At 29.8% G+C, this 19,820-nt stretch overlaps 2 protein-coding genes across 2 annotated transcripts; one reads left to right on the forward strand and one right to left on the reverse strand.

Annotated features, from left to right (window-relative positions):
- Window positions 1-4,732: 4,732 nt before the first annotated feature.
- On the forward strand, window positions 4,733-8,657 carry LOC126266544 (tyrosine-protein kinase SRK3-like). The gene is made up of 8 exons (XM_049970741.1): window positions 4,733-4,875; window positions 5,789-5,933; window positions 5,995-6,086; window positions 6,137-6,208; window positions 6,271-6,509; window positions 8,006-8,200; window positions 8,284-8,423; window positions 8,505-8,657. The coding sequence occupies exons 2-8, from the start codon at window positions 5,803-5,805 to the stop codon at window positions 8,632-8,634; spliced, it is 999 nt and encodes a 332-aa protein (XP_049826698.1). The 5' UTR covers window positions 4,733-4,875; window positions 5,789-5,802; the 3' UTR covers window positions 8,635-8,657.
- A 3,542-nt stretch (window positions 8,658-12,199) lies between these two features.
- Window positions 12,200-17,958, reverse strand: LOC109601275 (serine protease persephone). The gene is made up of 6 exons (XM_020017501.2): window positions 17,820-17,958; window positions 13,338-13,409; window positions 13,188-13,279; window positions 12,756-13,119; window positions 12,498-12,652; window positions 12,200-12,446 (listed from the first exon to the last, which is right to left on the reverse strand). The coding sequence occupies exons 1-6, from the start codon at window positions 17,899-17,901 to the stop codon at window positions 12,270-12,272; spliced, it is 942 nt and encodes a 313-aa protein (XP_019873060.2). The 5' UTR covers window positions 17,902-17,958; the 3' UTR covers window positions 12,200-12,269.
- Between the last annotated feature and the right edge of the window lie 1,862 nt (window positions 17,959-19,820).

A 19,820-nucleotide genomic window follows, 5' to 3' on the forward strand; every position in this document is an offset into this window, starting at 1 on the left:
AATTTGTACATTTTTATACCAGTTATTATAGCAATAAAATTTAAAAACTCTTTGATTCATAATACTACTAATGTCACAATTACAAAGTGGCCACATGTAAGAAAGCCATTGACATGTGAGTCTGTATCACAGAAGAAATTCAAAAATAATATATATTTTTTAAAAAATATTGATAATTGATTATTCATCATTAATCAAATTTATGTGATGTAAATATATATTTTAAACTTATTTTTTAAATAGATATCAAATTATTAAAATAGTAAATTTTTAACCTGGAAATCTAAACAGGAAATTCGGCTTATTGTTTAATATAATATAATACAACACAATTTTCATTATCTGATAAATTAAAATCAAAACACTTTTTATATACAATATTTTTTGATGTATAATTACAGTAAACTAATGCGTAAACTTTGTAATTTGAATGAAATTTATAGGAATTTAATGTAGAGAAACAAATTATTTTAAAAATTAATATTTTATTAAATTGACATTTTTTTGTCCTCTTTTCCTGCGTTTCTCTGATGTAGGGTGGATCAAAACATTTTAAATTTCACCCTCTTCTATTTAATAGTATCTCTTGTCCTAGGCAATTAAAATAGAAACTTTCTAATTTCGAAAGCATTTTGTTATTCCAAAAATTCGTCTTTATGAATTACTACAACGAGAAGTTTATTTTTTGGACCTGAATATACAATAAAATATAGCATAGATTAGTTCCAATAATATTTATATCTGAAAGTAATATTCTATAAGTTCTATATTATAATCGTTTCATAAGAACACTTGTTTTCCACAATTTCGTCTTCAGAAATAATTCCTGAAAATATAAAAATTTAATTATAAAAATACACAATATAGTTTATAAATATCCATGAAAAACATCTATAAATAAACCAGCAGGCTTTACAATTTTATTGCATTCTTCTTCAATTTTTTTATTGCTACCGAATCATTAATTTTCCTGTAATTTGTAGCTTCTGTAGAAAAATTATTAATTTTTTTAACTATATTGACACAAGATTCTTTTAATTTTAACGTCTCCAAAATTAGAAGCAGTAAGCCGGTGCATTATTAATAATAATATGGGTTGTTAAATTGCCAATTGCTCTTTCATTTATTTAAATTGTTCTTTTTTAGTAATTTTGATCTAATATCTCATTTAAAATAAATTGTGAACATTGGGTAGATTCGTTATACTTCTCATCTCGTTCTAAAAGATTATCCACAATATATGATCCTATTTTCTTCAGTTTCCTGTTTCTTAGTTCCAGTAAATGTAAACTTTTGATTTTTTTCTTAGACCAAGAAGCAAATCTACGCGTTTTTGGCATTTTCTAAAGTTAATATTGCTTTTATTTTATTATTGTATACTATAATATATAATCGTACATGCTTCTTTGATTTTAAATTTCATATTAAAATTATGTGTCTCTTGATTTTCCAATTTTATAAAGTCTAAGTTAATTTAACTACATAATACAAAATAGCTCAAAGACAAGTTATGTAACAACACAAAAAAATAATAGAAATAATTCAAGAATATTAAGTGAACCAATAATATGAACAAAAAAAACTATATATGTATTTATTAAAAAAAAAAAAAAAATAAAAAAAACGAACTATCATATTTATTTTAAATACACTAAAGTCGATTTGAAATGAACATAATACATTCTTCAAATAAATCAATCTTTATTCATAATTTCACGAGGAGAAAAACTAACAACAAACAATGAACACGGAATACAAATCCATCCAGACGCTTCCAATGGAAAACCAAGGTCACAAAAATATGAAATAATATCAAAATTATGACAGATACAAGTAAAAATTAATTAATTAATTGATGACATGAATTAACAAATATACATAATACATACGAAACAATAATACAGCAATATAAAAAATAAAATGGAATAAAAAACTTACCTTTAAAAGTTTATAACAAATTACACTTTGTCTGATGACTAAAATAAGACTAATTTGTTCCTCTGTTTGAAACTGATGTTTCTTCAACCACCAAAACTGAAGTAAAATTTCTAAGTTAAGTACTACCCAAACAGAAAAAATCCATTTGTTTTGTTATTACATTTCACTTAAATTTCGACCCAAAAAATTACACCCAGGTTATATGCACTAATTTGTATAACTCATCATTTTGAGGATGCGACAGTAAGAGTTTGAAGTAAATACAAATTCAGAGCTAGGGTCACTATTAACTTTGAGATCATTTTTTTTAATTAATAATAGATTTTAAATCGGCTTCCGTATTTGTATAACGTATTTATTATATTTGTTTATATGATAAAATGTGATTGGTTTACAACTAACTATACAACAAAATATCACAAAACTTGTTAGCACTAAAAAAAGTTAATAACTGTTTACGTTATTATATTTTTAATATATATTATTGTATTATATATTAATTTTATATAATTTTTATTAATAAAAATATAGTAAGAATTCACAAAAAAGAAAATATCACAAAACTTATTAGTTTTGTATTATATATATTATTGTATTATATATTAATTTTATATAATTTATATTAATAAAAATATATTAAGAATTCATTACTATTATAAATTTCATAATCTATTTACAACCAGTAAATTCACTATATGTATGAGATCTCAAGTGCGGTCCTGTTCCATGCAAAAAATTGCAGCCGAACATTTTACAACCGAATGTTTGTTTGATTTCGTGGCGGCTTCACATTACGGGCTATGTTTTGTTTTGCATCCTTTTCTGGCCGAAAGTGTGATTCCTTGTCTAGTAAACGCCGCTCTTAAACAAAAACAAAAATACTAATAGAGTAGATAATAGAATAGAGTAGAATAGTAGAAAAATTAACGAGTATTTGCTTTACATGCTCATATTTTGAGTTATTTCAACTTTAATTTGTCATTAAATCAAAAATGAATTAAACCAAGTATGATTAAACTAAAATTATAACTGTAATATTATATAATATATCATCGTTAGTAGTATAGTAGTATTCGTTGAAGTAAAACGTGTATTATCTCACGTTTATTAACACCACTTAATTGCAACTTTAACAGTACATATAATTGTAATAATTTTATATATTCTATAATGATAAATTATTTCGTTAGAGTTAATCCTTAACATAAAATAGTAATTTCCAAATTGGGCGCCACCGCCCCCTGGTGGAAGCGAATCACACTTTTAACTAGAAAAGAATGCAAAAGAAAACAGCCCGTAATGTGTTGTCGTCACAAAATTAAGTAAACATTCAATTATAAAATGTTCGTGTGCAAAATTTTATGCATGGGACAGCACCGCACTACAGAGCTCAAATTTATAGAAAATTTACTGAAAATTGATTATGAAATTTATAATTCAGTAAAAGCTACTTATTCGCGCTTCCTACACTCGCAGTTTCACTATTCGCGGATTAAAAAAAATGTGACCCAATTTCTGTATACGCAACTAAGGATTTCTTTATTCGCGGATCTAAATCTGAATATCGGTACAATATCCTTTGTAAATGCGCCGTCAAATGGACTAATAAAAAAGTAAAATAGACCTTATTACAACTATACCAAAAGTATGGTTTTAAATAAAATCGATGCTGTATTTTTTCGACCTTTGACATAAGCCGCCTTCGCCGCGTCCGGTTGTTTATGAGAATTCAAACAAACAGTTCCATCCTTTGGTAAGAGCCGCATTGCATATACATTTATAATTTCATCTTTCCATTCGTTACAAAAATCGGTGACGTGATCGAGTAATTGATCAATAAAAAAATCCGAAGATAAAATAAGTTCGTTTTTATCTTCAACTTCACTCTCAGCTAAAATTGTTCGTAATCCAGCAATAGAAAAAATCGAAGTGGCATTATCATTATGGATCGAAGACTGCAACCAAAAAATTAAATGAAAATTGATCCGTGTATGGAATAAAGTCTTACTTTTAAGAGGCAAATTGCTAATGCTTCTGCTGGACATCAGTCTGAAAAGAAAGAGCTTCTAAAAACTGCCAAGCAAGAAAAAATTAAAAAATTCTTTAAGCCATTGTCTAAGCCTGAAGATAATAATTAATCAGTATGGTTAAAAAGCTCAAGTAAATTGATTTTTTTTTATATATATTTGTTCTTTATTTTGTCACCTAGGAACGTATCCCCTATAATTCTATATAAATTACCGTTCCATATTCACGGTTTCTGTATTCGCGGCATATTTACGGAACATATACCCCACGAATAAAGAGCTTTTACTGTAGTAATGAATACTTTTTCATTTTCATTTTTATTAACTAAAATTATATAAAATTAATTAGAATTAATAGAATTAATATAATACAACAGGATATATTTAAGATATAATAATGTATTCAGTTGTTAGCTTTTTATTAGTCCCAATGATCCCATTTTATCTTAAGTACCAATACGATATACGAATACGAATATCGATTCACAATCGATTATTAATTTAAAAAAAAATTATCTCATAGGTAATCTTGAATCGATTCTTACCTCTGATTTTGCATTTACTACATGCTCTTGTCGCACCCTCAAAGTGATGAGTGATACAAACCAGTGCATGTGACCTGCGTGTATTATTATTTTAATTTTAAAACAATAGTGTGTGATTCCCCGCATTTTGTCTATCGAGACCTTGATTCGGAGATTCTCACTGTGAAGAGCAGTCGTGCTAGTCAGTTGTATAGGCTTTGAACCAGTGAAAAGAGTGTGTGATTCAATATCTTGATCTGTTTAAACGATTAACAATCCTACAGACCATACGGACTATTTATCTGTTCACACAGGAATTATTATCGTATGGTATATATACATTTACATTACATCAATCAAGAGAGGCAGGAATTGGAATGTTTAAAGTGAGTTGTTACCCTAATAACCTATATGAAAAGGAAATTTTTTTCAAAACCATGTGATTACTATAATGATAATTTAGTCTTAGATTTTTGTAATAAGCTAGCTAACTCAGTGTGGACCCTGTATCAAAATATCTTATGGAGCCCATTTACGGAATTTCTATTTATTATAGTTAGAATCTCATTCAATAATTGACTTGCAACGTAACTGCTTTTCATGTATCTTTTTAACGAAATATATCATCTCGACGATTATTTATTCTGGACGGTAATTTAAATAGACATAATTTGAAGGACACCATATCCACCAGTAACTAGGTGAATGAAGGAGAAAAAAATTGTGTATTTTTCGTAGTTAGTTCAATCAAATTTCCCAAAAATGTGTGAAAGGAAGTTAACATATTTTCGTTGTAAATTAACGTCATAAAAACAAAATTATCATCATAGAAATGTGTTGTATTAAACAAAGGATGAATGAAAATTGAATTTGTAAATAAAATAAAAAATTATTATATATAAATAAAATATTAGGACAGATATATATTTTTTAAAGTTAATTTAATAATGAATAAGAAAGTGTTATTTGATCAATTTATAACAGGGTTATAGCTATTTGTGTTCTGTTTTAATTTCCTTTAGGTTTAGTTTTTTAAATTAATGGTAATCATATAGATCAACCGTGTCAGAACATATTATTTGCTGACGAAAATATGCAAGTTAGTCATATTGTTCCTAAAAAAATTTCGAAACTTCTTTTCAGCACACTTTTCTTTTTGTTTGATTTTTATTTTTAAAGCCTCACAGAAATAGGTTTCCTTATTTTTACTCATATTTTTTCAATTCTGAAGAAATACTATATTTACTTTTTGTTTTAAGCAGACCGTTATTGATAATTTGCCTCTGGTTTATTTTCTAGATATTCTAAAAAGAATGGCGTCCAAAAAAGATGTAAAAGAGTGCACACTCATAATGCAAAAGTTATTGAATGTAATGCGAACAAATATAGAATTAACTGAATTTTTAATTAAGTTCCTTAAGAATTTTCGAAAATGCGAGAACAGGTATAAAAACTTTTGTAATTATTTGTAATAATAATAAGGTAATAATATTAATAAATTTTAGGGAGCTAATGAGTGACGCAATAAATGTTCTTTTCACGGAAGACTGTTTTTTTACCAAAGACAACTTGAGTTTGTTTAAAAGGAAAATTAAAGGTCCGGTGAATTAATTTAGAAGTATTAGTTTCTATTTATTTATATTTTAGAAATTGTTCCACCTAAATGTATGCAAGGAAAAGAGTTAGACTTGAAGAATTTATATAATGAGATGTTTATAGGTAAATTAAAAATTTTGTTAAATGAAATATTGTTAGCGGCACTCATTTAATTTTATGTATAGGTTCGGGTGGATTTAGTGTGGTGTTTTTGTGTGAATATATAAACGACAATAAAAAAACAAAAGTAGCTGTAAAAAAATTAGACACTTTTCTAATAAATTCGGAAGATATGATGACAGAAGTTTACATTATGTGTAAATTATCACATCCAAATCTATTGCCCATTATTGGATACAACTTGAAGGGTTATGTTATTATCACCCCATTCATGAAATATGGACAATTGTTTGAAGTTTGTCAGGTAACATATTTTATTAACAAGCTTAATCAATTTTGTAAATAACCTGGCTAGTGACTTTGGCTCCCCCATGGAGAAATGTCGACGAAATTCTTATTAAAAAATATTTCACTAATAAAATTTTTTGAAAAAACAACGAACGATCGATGCTAATGTCTCTTACTATAAATATACTACACGACCTTTGAAGTGGATAATTTGAATCTCCTATAATATTAGAATATCTGCAGCTCTTAACTGTCAGTATTTTAACTTAATTTAACTTTTTACATATTCAATGAAAACAACAATGCATTACTTGTAAAATTTAATTATTTAGTGCATTCTTAATTTACCTGTTGTGTGGCGCTGTAAAATACCTCAAAGAAGACTTTCTTCTGAATATTTTGCCACTGGAAATCTAAGTTAACAACAAGTAATTTATATGTTAACGACTCGCAAAGTATATTACGCCGTGCTTGAAATTATTATCGGCAAACAATTAGTGACAAACTACATCATGGGGTTGGTCGACGATGAGCTATGACTAGAAACAGCCGTTTTTTGATTATTTCTGCTAGACAACACATATTCTCTACATCCAGGCTTCATACAGATGTTGAAAACACTGAAAGTCTATCTACCATCAGAATAACATGAAGTTGGTCTTAGAGCCAGAAGACGTTTTCGACATTCTGTGTTGTAACAGGGAGCATCGGACTGCAGCCGAATTGTGTAACGTAGTGGTAGATCATAACTCAACATGGCTCCAATTGTTTTCTTTTAGAGGTGGTTGTGTAACATTGGGGGTGTAAGTTTTTTAGAGACACGCACGAACTTGCTCATATTAAGCCGAGAAACTACAAATTCTTGATGATATCACGATTTGGTTATTTAATCAATTATTTCATTTGTTCAAGAATTTGAACGCGATTTCGTTACTCATGATTTTACTCGGATACACTGGTTTCCGTGTTCATTAGACTGTTATCCAATTGAATAAGACAAATTTAAACTCAAAATCACCAAAACCATAGTACCAAAAGTTGAGGGAATTGCTAATGAAGTTAGAAAAGATTGGCAACTTGTGGATGAATTTATTCGTTCGCTAATTTTGCGTATACCAAGAACGGTGGAAGTTGTTTGTAAAGCAGAGAGACCAACCAAGTATTGATAGGAGAAAAGTAAAGGTTAATATTTTGTTTTTTTTTTAATTAATCTTGTTTTATTAATGTCACAAGGATTTGATTATATTAGTTTTATTTCTGGTTCTGCTTTGTTGTTGATGCAATTTTGTTTAATTTACTTAATTTATTTTTAAATTATATTTGCAATATAATGCTATTGGTATTATGATTTTTGAAATAATTTAAATTATCCACTTCAAGTGTATTTGAAATAAAATTTTTGAAAGAGACCTCAATTTTTTTGTTTGTCACAGGGTAAATAAAAAGTATTATTGTTTAACGAATGTTAATATTTTAAAAGTATATTCTAATTCAATTTATGTTATTTTTTAGTTAACACATAGTAATAAACAATTATATAAGTATCTTATTGATGTAATAGATGGACTTGCGTACTTGCATGATAACAAGTACATTCACAGAGATTTGACAGTTAGAAATGTATTAGTGGATGACAAAAAAAACTGCAAAATCGGTGATTTTGGATTGGTAGTCAAGGTTGGGAAAAAAGGAATGTTTTATAGTGAGGTATGTTTCTACACATTAACATTTTAAATTTAACCTGTTTAAGAATAAAACTATATATATTTTCCCCATTTATTTTATTTTAGAGACACATTTATGCTTACCATTTGGCACCGGAAACATCCAAGACGCAAATATTTTCGCTCTTCAGCGATGTTTTTAGTTTGGGTGTCCTAATTTGGGAAGTAATGTCTTGTCCTAACATATTGTTTCTGCCTGATTTAGAGTAAGTTCTTAAATACAATATTTTTTTTTAAATTATAATTAGTTTAAACAGAGTTAATAAAATAAACTTGAATAATTTCAGATATCCTGAAAAGACAGAAAGATGCCCTGAAGCTTTATTCGATGTTATTCAAAAATCACTTGCATCAAATCCAAAAGACAGACCTGCCCTTAAACAAATTAAGGACTGTGTAGAAACTTTATTGAAGTAATTACTTGATTTAAATAACTTTTTTATTTTAATTGAACAACAATCGCAAATAGATTTTTTTGTAATTAAAATATTGTAATATGCTGTTCAATAATAATTTGTTTTCATTTATATTTTTGTTGTTTTTTAATGGTAAATTATGATACAGTACAAAATACAAGATAATGCTTTAATAGTAAATTGTGTAAATTCGATTACACATCAATTGGCAACGAAAATGTATAGTCCACTTATGCCTTCATTTATACACATACATATACAAGTATGTCCAAATCACTGGATGGGCTTTCTATTTGGTAAGGACTAAGTTTAATAATAAGTGTACTTATTTTCTATGAAAAAGAGGAGTTTTGTAATAGTGTGCGGAGTTGGTGAATATAATAAAAATGCTGAAGCCTCCTTTCCGTAATTATAAGGAACTGGCGTAGTATTTAAGAAGTGACAGTCTCTGGCAACATTTTCTGATGTCTGAATAATCATCGTACAAATTTATGATTAAACTAAGAAATTTATTACTTATAATATAATTTTAAAATCGTATTTTTTATCAACCAAATTTAAATTGAAGTTTTGTGTCAAGAGCAATTCGAGCTTCGAACACTGTAGCAATACCTACATCTTAAGACTCAATATTCACATTTGAGGGTGTCTGTCTGTATCATAAGACGTAGGCTAAGGCAAAATAATTTATATGGAAAAAGGATTGCCAAAAAAAGCCTTCATTTCAAGAAAATATAAAGTGATCAAACTCTAGTTTGTACGGGAGCACTTAGGCTGGTCTGAAAAAAATTGGAAAACCGTATTGTTTTTTGATAAAAGTAAATTTAATTTATTTCAATCAGATAGAATTCGATGGATTAGAGTTATTAAAATGTTTGACCCTAAGTACACCAAGGGAACAATTAAACATGAGTGTGGAGGAATAATGGTGTGGGGTTCATTTTCTGGGTTTGGAATGGGACCATTAGTAAAAATAAACGGAATATTGCATAGGTTTTAATATTTACATATCCTTGCCAATTGTATGCTGCTATAAGCTGAGGAAAATTGCCTTTGTCGTGGATTTTTCAGCACGATAATGATCCGACGCATACAGCCAAAGTTGTAAAAGGCTTGTTTGCTTCCAATAATGTATGGGGCACAATAAAAATAAAATTGTTGCTTACTTATGACTGGTACTGTACTTGAAGGGACATAAACGTAAAACTGAGCTCGTAGGGTGAAAAGCGAGGCAGATGCCAAGTACATTTCCCGCCCCATCCCATCAGAATGAATCAGAAATCTTCTTCGGAAGGATTGGAATTGTGTTGGGATCCGTTAGTTTCCCACCACAATTGGCTTGTGAAATGGTACTGAACCCCAGGACGACATCAAGTTGAATCCTTACAACGGATTCAGCCTGTCTACCGTCCACTCTTGACCTTCAAACGGTTCGACCTCAACGCACCATCGGAATAGCCTAGCGCTTTATTGTGACCGTGGTTGCGGAACCCATTTTGCAACGACCACACTACTCTCGGAACCCTGCTACCGTTGCGCAGGACATCACCGTCCCGACGCCATCATTAGAAGGCAACTCACTCAACAAGGACGGCCAAACACCATCTCTGTCGGTAAACCCACGAATATTACATCATCCGACGTCCGACATGGTCACGGTCGACATTAACGGGGAACAAATCCAAATGAAGGTGGACAATGGCGCACTCGTGACCTAAATCCATATTCGAAAGACACTATACCTAGAAGCGTACGGTGACCATTTCACCTACAAGCAACCACCAGACGCACCACAAGTATCCCAACAACAAATAAAAATGTGATTGTATCAAAACTGCATATTTATTAATTTTATGGGTTCTGTGTGTAAATTGGACAACGACAAAAATATTAGATGAAGAAATACTTGAACTATAAGGTGGATGATTTTAATATTAATAAAATATTAATATTTTAAAACTTCTTTTGATTCTGATGCGACATGTAGTCTCATATTGTCATTGTTTAAAAACATCAGCAATAAAAGAAGTCATAAAGAAATATGTAATTTCTAGTTTCTATTCAGTTGAATAACTAGTTTTATTGTTTTATCTTCATATCTATTCGAATGTAATTTTATTTTTATTGTATGTAATTTTTGTTATCTGAAAAAAACTTGTTTATCTCGAAGACGTGCCAAAGTCATTTTAAGGTAATTGTCACTTGCTCACTTCTGAATAATTCTATATTAAACTTTTTTTGCAATTTGGAATAAAATGGCCTGTCTGCTAAATACTAGAATAGCATATCCATCAATGTATGCTTTTCGAGTTTCGTAAGAGTAGTAACGTTCGTAAATGCCTAAGATGGTTTTCCAAGTTCAGATCCGGTAATTTTGATCTCTCTTACTCCTATCGATTAGGAGGTCCAACGACATTAGACAACGACATGCTATGGGTGGAAGTAGAAGTAAATCCAAGTCAAACAATCGAAGAACTATCAAACACTATTAACCAACCTTAGTCAACCATTTATAGCAAATTGGAAAAATAACTAGAGCACCTCTATAATCTGTGCGAAGGGAACGCTTCAACGGCGTCATACAGAATCGTTTTTTGTTCGTTTGATCTCTGGAGACGAAGAATGGATCCTAAAGATAATACAAGATGCAAAAGGCAGTGACTCTTCAAACGAATCACCAGGAAGTACTGCGAGGGCGGGTCTACATCTAAAAAAGGTGCTTCTATGTGTTTCGTGGAGTATTCGCGGAATTTGAAGTGCTAAAACATGAACAAACTGTTAATGTAGACTTTTTTTGTGAACTATTTTTAATCGAAGAATATCGGTTATTGTGTCTCTCAAGGTAAAATATTGTTGGTTTGATCCTTTAACCAATCCCAATTTGCGTTTGGGATTGTTGTCGTGTTGAAACACGACATCGTTTCCTCAATATGTGAAAGCATATTGCAGGTTAATATATCCCTGTATATAAATCGGTCTCTCTGTACGATGAAGGAGTCCTACTCTAGAGTGAGAGAAGGATTTTCATCCCATAATTAAACCACCACCCTGTTTCATATAACAAACGTTTTGTATAGTTTTGTTCTTGTATTATATCTAACAATCTAAATCGTTATTTTTACAGAACTCACATGTAGACTCATCACTAAAAACTGCTCATCGCCAGTGTTCGGTGGTTCAGCGGACGTGATCTTGATGCTTACAAATCCCTAGTCAAACAAACCCCCATCCATTAACCTTCTTCTCATAGTCCTCCACAAAATTTCAACAAATCCTATTTCCTCCAGGTCGACCTTAATTTTAGTAACGATAAGAGTGGATTGTTTTTGGCATTCGAATTATTCGTTTATCGTTTTTTTCATCAAGATTTTCAAACTCGCTAAATATTTTTCGTACTTCTCTTAGCAATCTCCACTTGTTTTTCTTGGTAAGACAAAATTACAATTTATCTTACAGTGCATAATACACTTTGACTTATTAAATAATTATAATAAGCAAAAAATTTCTTCATTAAAAAACTAAAGTAAAAAGTTGCTATAACTTTTTCCATTAAAAAATAAAATATGTGTTTATTTAAGATTATATTATTTTAAAAAAATACATCTTCTTTAACAGAAATATAAATTTATGATTTTTTTATTTATGGTCTATATTTGGCCAGACATTCCATTCTATAAAGTCTAAATATGCTGAGACTCTTACATATACATCTGGATAATTACTTACGCAAGGTATTCCGTAAGATGTCATTCCCACTATAGAGTACACATTAGAATTCAAATTTTTCACTTGTAACGGTCCACCTGAGTTGCTCTAAAATTTAAAGAGTAGTTAATTCTTCTAATTCAATGAACTTAACCATACTTCACACGGATCTGTTTGGTTGTTAATAGCACAAATTTGTTTTTCATTCACTTCCTTTTTGAGTTTAGTCTTGTAAAGAGCATTACATTCGGTTAAATTGAATGAATAGACTCTTGTTTTTTGTAAAGTATTCAATTTTGGTCCATCTTCTGTAACTGATTTTATTATATGACATTATAAATTTAAGGCCAGATAAGTTACATGAACAAATAATACATATTTAAGACAATTTTAAAATAACATGTTAATCGTACTCACAGTTTACGACATTCCATGTAGTGAGGATTGCTGTTTGAGGATCGTTTTTTTCCGTGTAAAGACAGGCAGGCTGCACGTATTGATTGAACATTGCTCTCTTTTTGAGTCTCACTATTCCTATATCGTTCTTTTTGCTTCTTACGTTATATTCTGGATGAATTATAACACTTTCCACTTTTATATCTTGTTTGTTAGGTGATGTTAAATCCGTTAAATCATTAACACCCATTCTTACTTTGGTCGGTGGACCGTATTCTCTGGTTACAATACAGTGACCCGTTGTTAAAACGAATTCCGCTGCAATCAACGAACCTCCACAAAGCCATAACACTTCTCCATCCGTCTCAGGATAACCCAACGCTACCTATAAAATAAAAAAGATGCTTTTTAATTTGTTTATTTAAGAAAAAATCTCAAAAATAATAACTATACCATATGAGGAAATTCAGCTTCGTCAGCTCCTATTCCTCTTGTCGTTCGATGCGAATTATTTCTTTCATTAGCTTTTTTATATTGATAACAAGCTGCAAATGCAAGTTGGTTAAAAGGTGTTTTTAAAAATAAACTATATTATTTTTATACCTTTCTCACTTATTCGTTTTTCCTGCAATATGCTTTCTGCACCTTCCCATATAGGAGCTTCATCATTTGCATCTGGATAATAAATAATTCAAATATACATACCACCAAAATGTCTAGAGATAATCTAGTTTTTGATTTAAAAGTTTCGAGAATGTAGTCAAGGGTCAATTATTTGCTATGTATATAATAATATGACTACATTATTATTATTATTTTAGGCAGAATATAACCGACTGTAAATTTTATACTTGTGTTTACTTCTATTAAAATGAAACCAAATTATATTCGTGCAAGTCAGCATAGTGCTAGTTAACTATGGGGCGAAGATATTTAACTAGACAAGAAATTATAAGGGTGGTGGGTCTTTTGGAGTTTGGGATGAATCAAACTTAGGATGCGGTGGAAATGAGCACTACTGAAATCGTGATTTCACCACTCTATGACAGGAGTCTGGAATCTTTGTCAGTCCTACATCTTCTGGTTTAGTAAACCCGTATATGCGAATATACTCCGTGTTTCCCCATATGTGAGTAATCACATATGAGAAACATTATGGTCATGATCTCCGGATCGGTACCCGGAGAGGGGTTTTTACATTTTCTATGTACTATATAGAGAATAGCCTGATGCGAGGGAAAGGCACCGTTGTCACGTTCATATTACAACACATGTGCACGACCGTTTTCTGCAACTTAATGCACAAAGACACCCTACTATGACGGCACCAGAACTGCAAATTATGCTCCAGTAAGTACATAATATTGCAGTTTCGACTGAAACATTGCTTCGTAACTTGTATGAAAACAATCTATATAATCGTCGACCTGTAATAGTTCAACCACTTTCATGGAGAAATTGTGCTTTTCAGTGATGTAACAAGGTTTAAAATTCTAGAAAAGTGCGCGTGTGGAGAGAGGCAAACAATACAAATCGCCTACGCAATATCCAGGAAGTGTATTCTTTTTGTTGTGGTCTGGGGATGAATCTGTATCGGAGGAAGAAATAAAATTACCGTATATATTTAATTTATCCCTAAACATTGCGGTAGTGTGTATATTGATTAATTGTAAACAGTTTTATATTAAAAATTGTCTAATTTAAATAATTTGTAGAGTGTAATTAAAAATAATTATTTATCTGAATGTTTCAAAAAATGAAATTTACTTTATTTGTTTTTATTGACAACAGCTCTCCCTTTTTATTTTTTTTTTTTGTTTCTGTGTAGTTATTTATTTAATACAAAATATTATTATAAATTAAGTAATTAAGTATTTTTGTAGATTCTCAATTTATTAAATACAAATTTAAAATAAAAATTTATTATTTTAAACTATTCCTACCAAAATGTATTGTTTATGTACAACAGTGCTTTTGAAATATATTGAATTATTTAAATTTTATTTATCAGAATACCAACGACATTATATTGCAACAAATATATTATCAAAATAAGTTTAAATAAACAATTTAATCTCCGGCATAAATTAAACAAAATTGCATCAACAACAAAAATTCTAAACCAGTAATAAAACTAATGTCACCAATTTTTTTCGGATTATTAATAAATCAAATTAAAAAAAAAAAAAAATATTAATCGCTCCAATCAATATTTGGTCGGTCTCCCCCTTGTTGTGAACGAATAAATTCTTGATCTGATTCTCGCGATTCTTATCTAAGAGCATTAGATCTTCCAAAATTACAAGTTCGAAGTTTCGAGTGTAAATTTTTCTTTATATATTCAATTAGACTGCGGTCTGGTGAACGTGGGAATCACTGCAACCGAGTAATGTCACGATTTTGAAACGCCAAATCTTCCAAGGTGCGGTCGGGTATTGTCACCTACAGAAACGAAATCTGATCCAAATTTTGAGTAAATGGAATAATAAGTTCGTGAGTTTCTCTAAAGAAATTCCATCTCCAATTGGTACTAAACTACCCCCAAAAGCAATAGTTGGAGTCACGTTTTGCTTCGAATATCTCTATATATAAAGTCCAAATCTAGCTATCCTAGTGATATAACAAGTACATTGGTGGCCAGAGCAATAACACAAAAATTAAATATTTTTTGTAAAATATTTTATAAAAGAATTTAATTTTTTTGGGACTATTAACAAATCAAATTTAAAAAAATATATATTAATCGCTATATTTCCAATCAATATTTGGTCGGTCTCCCCCTTGTTCTACGAACAGATTCCCCCCTCTTTAGCTTACTGAGAATTAGTGAACGAATAAATTCTTGATCTGATTCTCGCGATTCTTATCTAAGAGCATTAGATCTTCCAAAATTACAAGTTCGTAGTTTCGAGTGTAAATTTTTCTTTATATATTCAATTAGACTGCGGTCTGGTGAACGTGGGAATCACTGCATCCGAGTAATGTCACGATTTTGAAACGCCAAATCTTCCAGGGTGCGGTCGAGTATTGTCATCTACAGAAACGAAATCTGATCCAAATTTTGAGCAAATGAGTTCGTGAGTTTCTCTAAAGAAATTCCATCCCCCATTGGTACTGAGCTACCCCCAAAAGCAATAGTTGGAGCCACGTATAACAAGTACACTGGTGGCCAGAGCACTAACACAAAAATCAAATATTTTGTAAAATATTTTATAAAAGAATTTAATTAAAATTTTGTCCAGTCAGTATAAAAAATATATTTCAATATTCTCTACTTTTTTCCTTTTTTGTTTCACCTCTTATAAACGTGTCAGATGTTATTTTAAACGCATATATCAGTCTGATTTGGTTGGCCATATATATATATATATATATATATATATATATATATATATATATATATATCTATTTACGTTTTGTGTATGATATATATACGATATATATATATATGATTAATTTATTCTTAGAAGGATTTATATTATTTAATTAAATAAATTCAGTTTCGGTGAGAAAAATGAAACACTGCTCTCAAGAGAAGAGGAAAATAATTCACATGAAATATTAAGGTTTAAATATTGCTGATATCGCTAAAAACTTGTTCAAAGTTCAAATTGTTGTCCGAATCTAAATATAAATGTAAACTAATGGAACGACAAATAATCTCGTTTAAAACACCAGAAGGCGTCAAATTTAAATGAATTGTGGTTATTTATTGAATTGTCATGAAATTTGTTAGGCTGAAAAGTTCGAAGGCTAACATAGAAAAAATCTTTTTTTTTATAGAATTTGATTTTATTATTCAATATAGTTGCCTTCGAGGGCGTCCTTTCAGATCCATACACTTATTTCAGCGAATTTTCAACTTTTTGATCCTGTCCGAAAATTAAAAAATTAATTTTTAATTAATGCACAATAATACTCGCTGTTGATGGTTTTTCCTTTTTCGAGGGAGTCCACGAAGAGAATGCCATGACAATCCCATCAGAGGGCCTGCCGCTACGGACTTTATCGGCAGTGGAGTTTTCGGCCACCATGAAACTTTCGAAACCAGTATTTCACGGTGTAATCTGAAGAAGCATTAGCCCCATAATATTAAATTTTGATGCCAAACGCGTAACCGAAAATCAACTGTCAAAACAAAAGTATGGGCTGTATCGCGCTGAAATTTAACATGTCGACTTAAATATGAATGGGCTATAAGGCATGGTTACTTTTCAGCCCACCTGTTAATTGCTGATATTTTATTTTACCTTACTTTTACAGGAGGTTATAACGAGCAAATGGAATCCAACAAAATATTATTATTTTATTTGGAGCTACCATATATATAAATTATTTAACAAATATATATTTTTTCAAAAGTGGGTTATTTCAATGAGCAGCCACATTTCGCATTTATTTTGTTTAAGATTTAATTTAAATAGAAGTTATATTGATTTAAGTACAAAATGAATAATGGCAGAAAGAATAAAGTGTAATTATTTTAAATAAAATATAAAATATTTTGTATGCATTTAAGTAAAGTTCTTTAATAATATAATTAATTATTACTTCGTTTCATCCGTGAACAAACAGTTACGCCAATCAACTGCAATCCATAGGTGGAAATTGTTGGTGATATGGCTCTAAGACCAAACTTCCAATGTTTGCTTTAACAAATAATCAGAAAATAATTCTCTTCACCATGTCGTACATGGTATTGACATTAATAGATTATTGATAACGATTCCAAGTGTGAATTACTACACAGATATTATACATTTGAACTACTATTGTTGACTCCGATTACTTACGCAGAATAGAATAAAAGTGTAAAATCAAAAAAGTGCGTATTTTGAAAATAAATATATATATTTATAAATATTTATAAAAAATAAAATAAATTTAAAATACTGACCATCTAGAAGTACAACTAATCGTATTATATTACTAATCAAAATAAAACATTGTCAAAGAATTTTATTTTATAATTATAACAAGTCTCGAAAAGAATTGATTTTTTTGTTAAGAAATATTTATTATTAATAATAAAATTATAATTTGACTAACATTTTTTAAATTAATTATTTAAAACGTAATAGTTACCTAATCGGCTCTGCACAAAAGTCACGGTAAGGAGAAAAAACCAGAGAACAATGTAAAGACCACAACAATATTTTGCAAACATCTCAAAGAACTTGTGCCTGAATCACGATCTTACGATGAGAAACAACTATTAACTGACTGTGGCTAATTATATACTACTGATTTGTTTAATACGTGGAAATATCGTTTGGTTTTACCATATAATTATATTACAAAAATAAATATTCTGCATTCTTATTAATTATGATTAAAACTGATTGTTGTTCTCGTTTTAATTGTTATCATCTAATCTTTTCAACCTATATTTTATTATAGCTACAATAATCTGTATATATGATATTTAATAATATTTTTATAACTTTTTTTTCAACAATATCAACTTAATTCTTTAATTAAACCTTGACCTTCGTAAATTAAATACTGTTGCCTTTTACTTTTATTTCTTAATAAAAAATGTACAAAACATAAACTAAAATTTAACAACAACAGGTACAATATTAAAATATTATTAATAAAAACCACAAATAGTCGTATCTTGTAATTTTAAATTACACATAAATGTCAATGTGTTGCATGCATCTTTTATCTTCTAAAAGGCAAATGGTTATATTAATCATAAATCGGTTCCAGACCACTTACATCATACTTACCACTAATGTGAACTGTTAAAATAGTATTAATTTACTATAATTGTTTTATACAGTATTATAAAAATTACTATATATTATATTTAAAGTGATTGAAAAATTTAAGCATATTAACATATTTCGACCAGTCGATATTCATATATTCAGTTTGATATTAAAAAATTAACAGCGAATTTTTACTGTCTTTTGTTAAAATCATGCAGATACGTCATTTATCAGAAGCTGATCAATATCGTCCTGTATAAATGCTTCAAGCTGACTCAAGGCAACGGGAACAATCCGTAGTGTGCAGACTCTATTAACGGTTTCTAGAGACTGGACATGTGCGACATCGGCTTAGAGGAGGTCGACAAAGAATTAAGTCTGACCGAAAAGGCAGATTATTAATAAGAGGAGCACGAGCGGACTCAATAAGAAACTGCACAATTCTCAGACAATAGCTGATTTTGGCTACTGGACGTCATATAAGCCCAAGGATAGTTTTAAATCGGTTAAATGATGCAAGACTTCACCGCCGGCCTGCTCATCGTGCAGGGAGATTATCTTGGTGTCAGGAAAAAGAATTGTGGCATGAAAAGTGGAATACTGTGATGTTTATAGGTGAAAGCCGATTTGGAGTATTTAATGATAGAAGGTCAGTACGAGTCTGGAGACCTAGAACCTAAGTTCACATGGGGGTGGTAATTTTTTGTTTGAAAGATCACAAATTGCTCACCAGCCCAGTAAAATTTTTTATATATTTTTCTAAACTGAGCTGGACATGAATATAGTAACATTAATTTTGAATTGAACTTAACATGAATATTTTGGTATAGATTTGACACTAAAAACTCGTCCACACTGTTCTGTGGTCCAATGAATGTGCTCATAAACAAGTCAAAATTGGAGTTTCACATTATTAGTAGAAACCTGGGTTTTTCTCGTAGATTTGGGGACACATCCATCCACTAGATATTTTCTCACAGTCCTTGAACTAATTTCAGAAAGTCCCATTTCCTCCAGGTTCGCTTGAATTTTAGTTAACAATAGAATTGGACTGTTTTTTGATATTCGAATTCTCCAGTTATTGATTTTTTTTTTCAATTTTTTCGAAGCTATTTTCGAAGCTATATTTTTTCTTAGCTATTATTCGGCCAATTTCTATAATTTTTTTAATAATACGGGAAACGAATGACTTATTTAGCCGTAAGCTCATAGCCATCTCTACTTTTTTCTCTCGGTCTTGGTAACGTTGCATTATAATTTTCTTGTAGTTTCACTTTAAACAATGTTTAAATAATTATAATAATTATATAATTGATTTAAGTTTACAGAAAGCAATGGAAGACCATAAAGTAAAATGTTGCTACAATTT

Source organism: Aethina tumida, chromosome 1, assembly GCF_024364675.1.
Source record: "Aethina tumida isolate Nest 87 chromosome 1, icAetTumi1.1, whole genome shotgun sequence".
In the NCBI taxonomy this organism is placed as follows: domain Eukaryota; kingdom Metazoa; phylum Arthropoda; class Insecta; order Coleoptera; family Nitidulidae; genus Aethina; species Aethina tumida.

Coding starts and splice junctions, on each gene's coding strand:
- LOC126266544 (XM_049970741.1), top strand. CDS start 5,803: ATGGCGTCCAAAAAAGATGTAAAAGAGTGCACACTCATAATGCAAAAG. Junction 6,087..6,136: donor GTTTAAAAGGAAAATTAAAG/GTCCGGTGAATT, acceptor TTTATATTTTAG/AAATTGTTCCACCTAAATGT. Junction 8,424..8,504: donor TTGTTTCTGCCTGATTTAGA/GTAAGTTCTTAA, acceptor GAATAATTTCAG/ATATCCTGAAAAGACAGAAA.
- LOC109601275 (XM_020017501.2), bottom strand. CDS start 17,901: ATGTTTGCAAAATATTGTTGTGGTCTTTACATTGTTCTCTGGTTTTTT. Junction 13,410..17,819: donor TTTTGTGCAGAGCCGATTAG/GTAACTATTACG, acceptor TTTATTATCCAG/ATGCAAATGATGAAGCTCCT. Junction 13,120..13,187: donor AAGCTGAATTTCCTCATATG/GTATAGTTATTA, acceptor TTTATTTTATAG/GTAGCGTTGGGTTATCCTGA.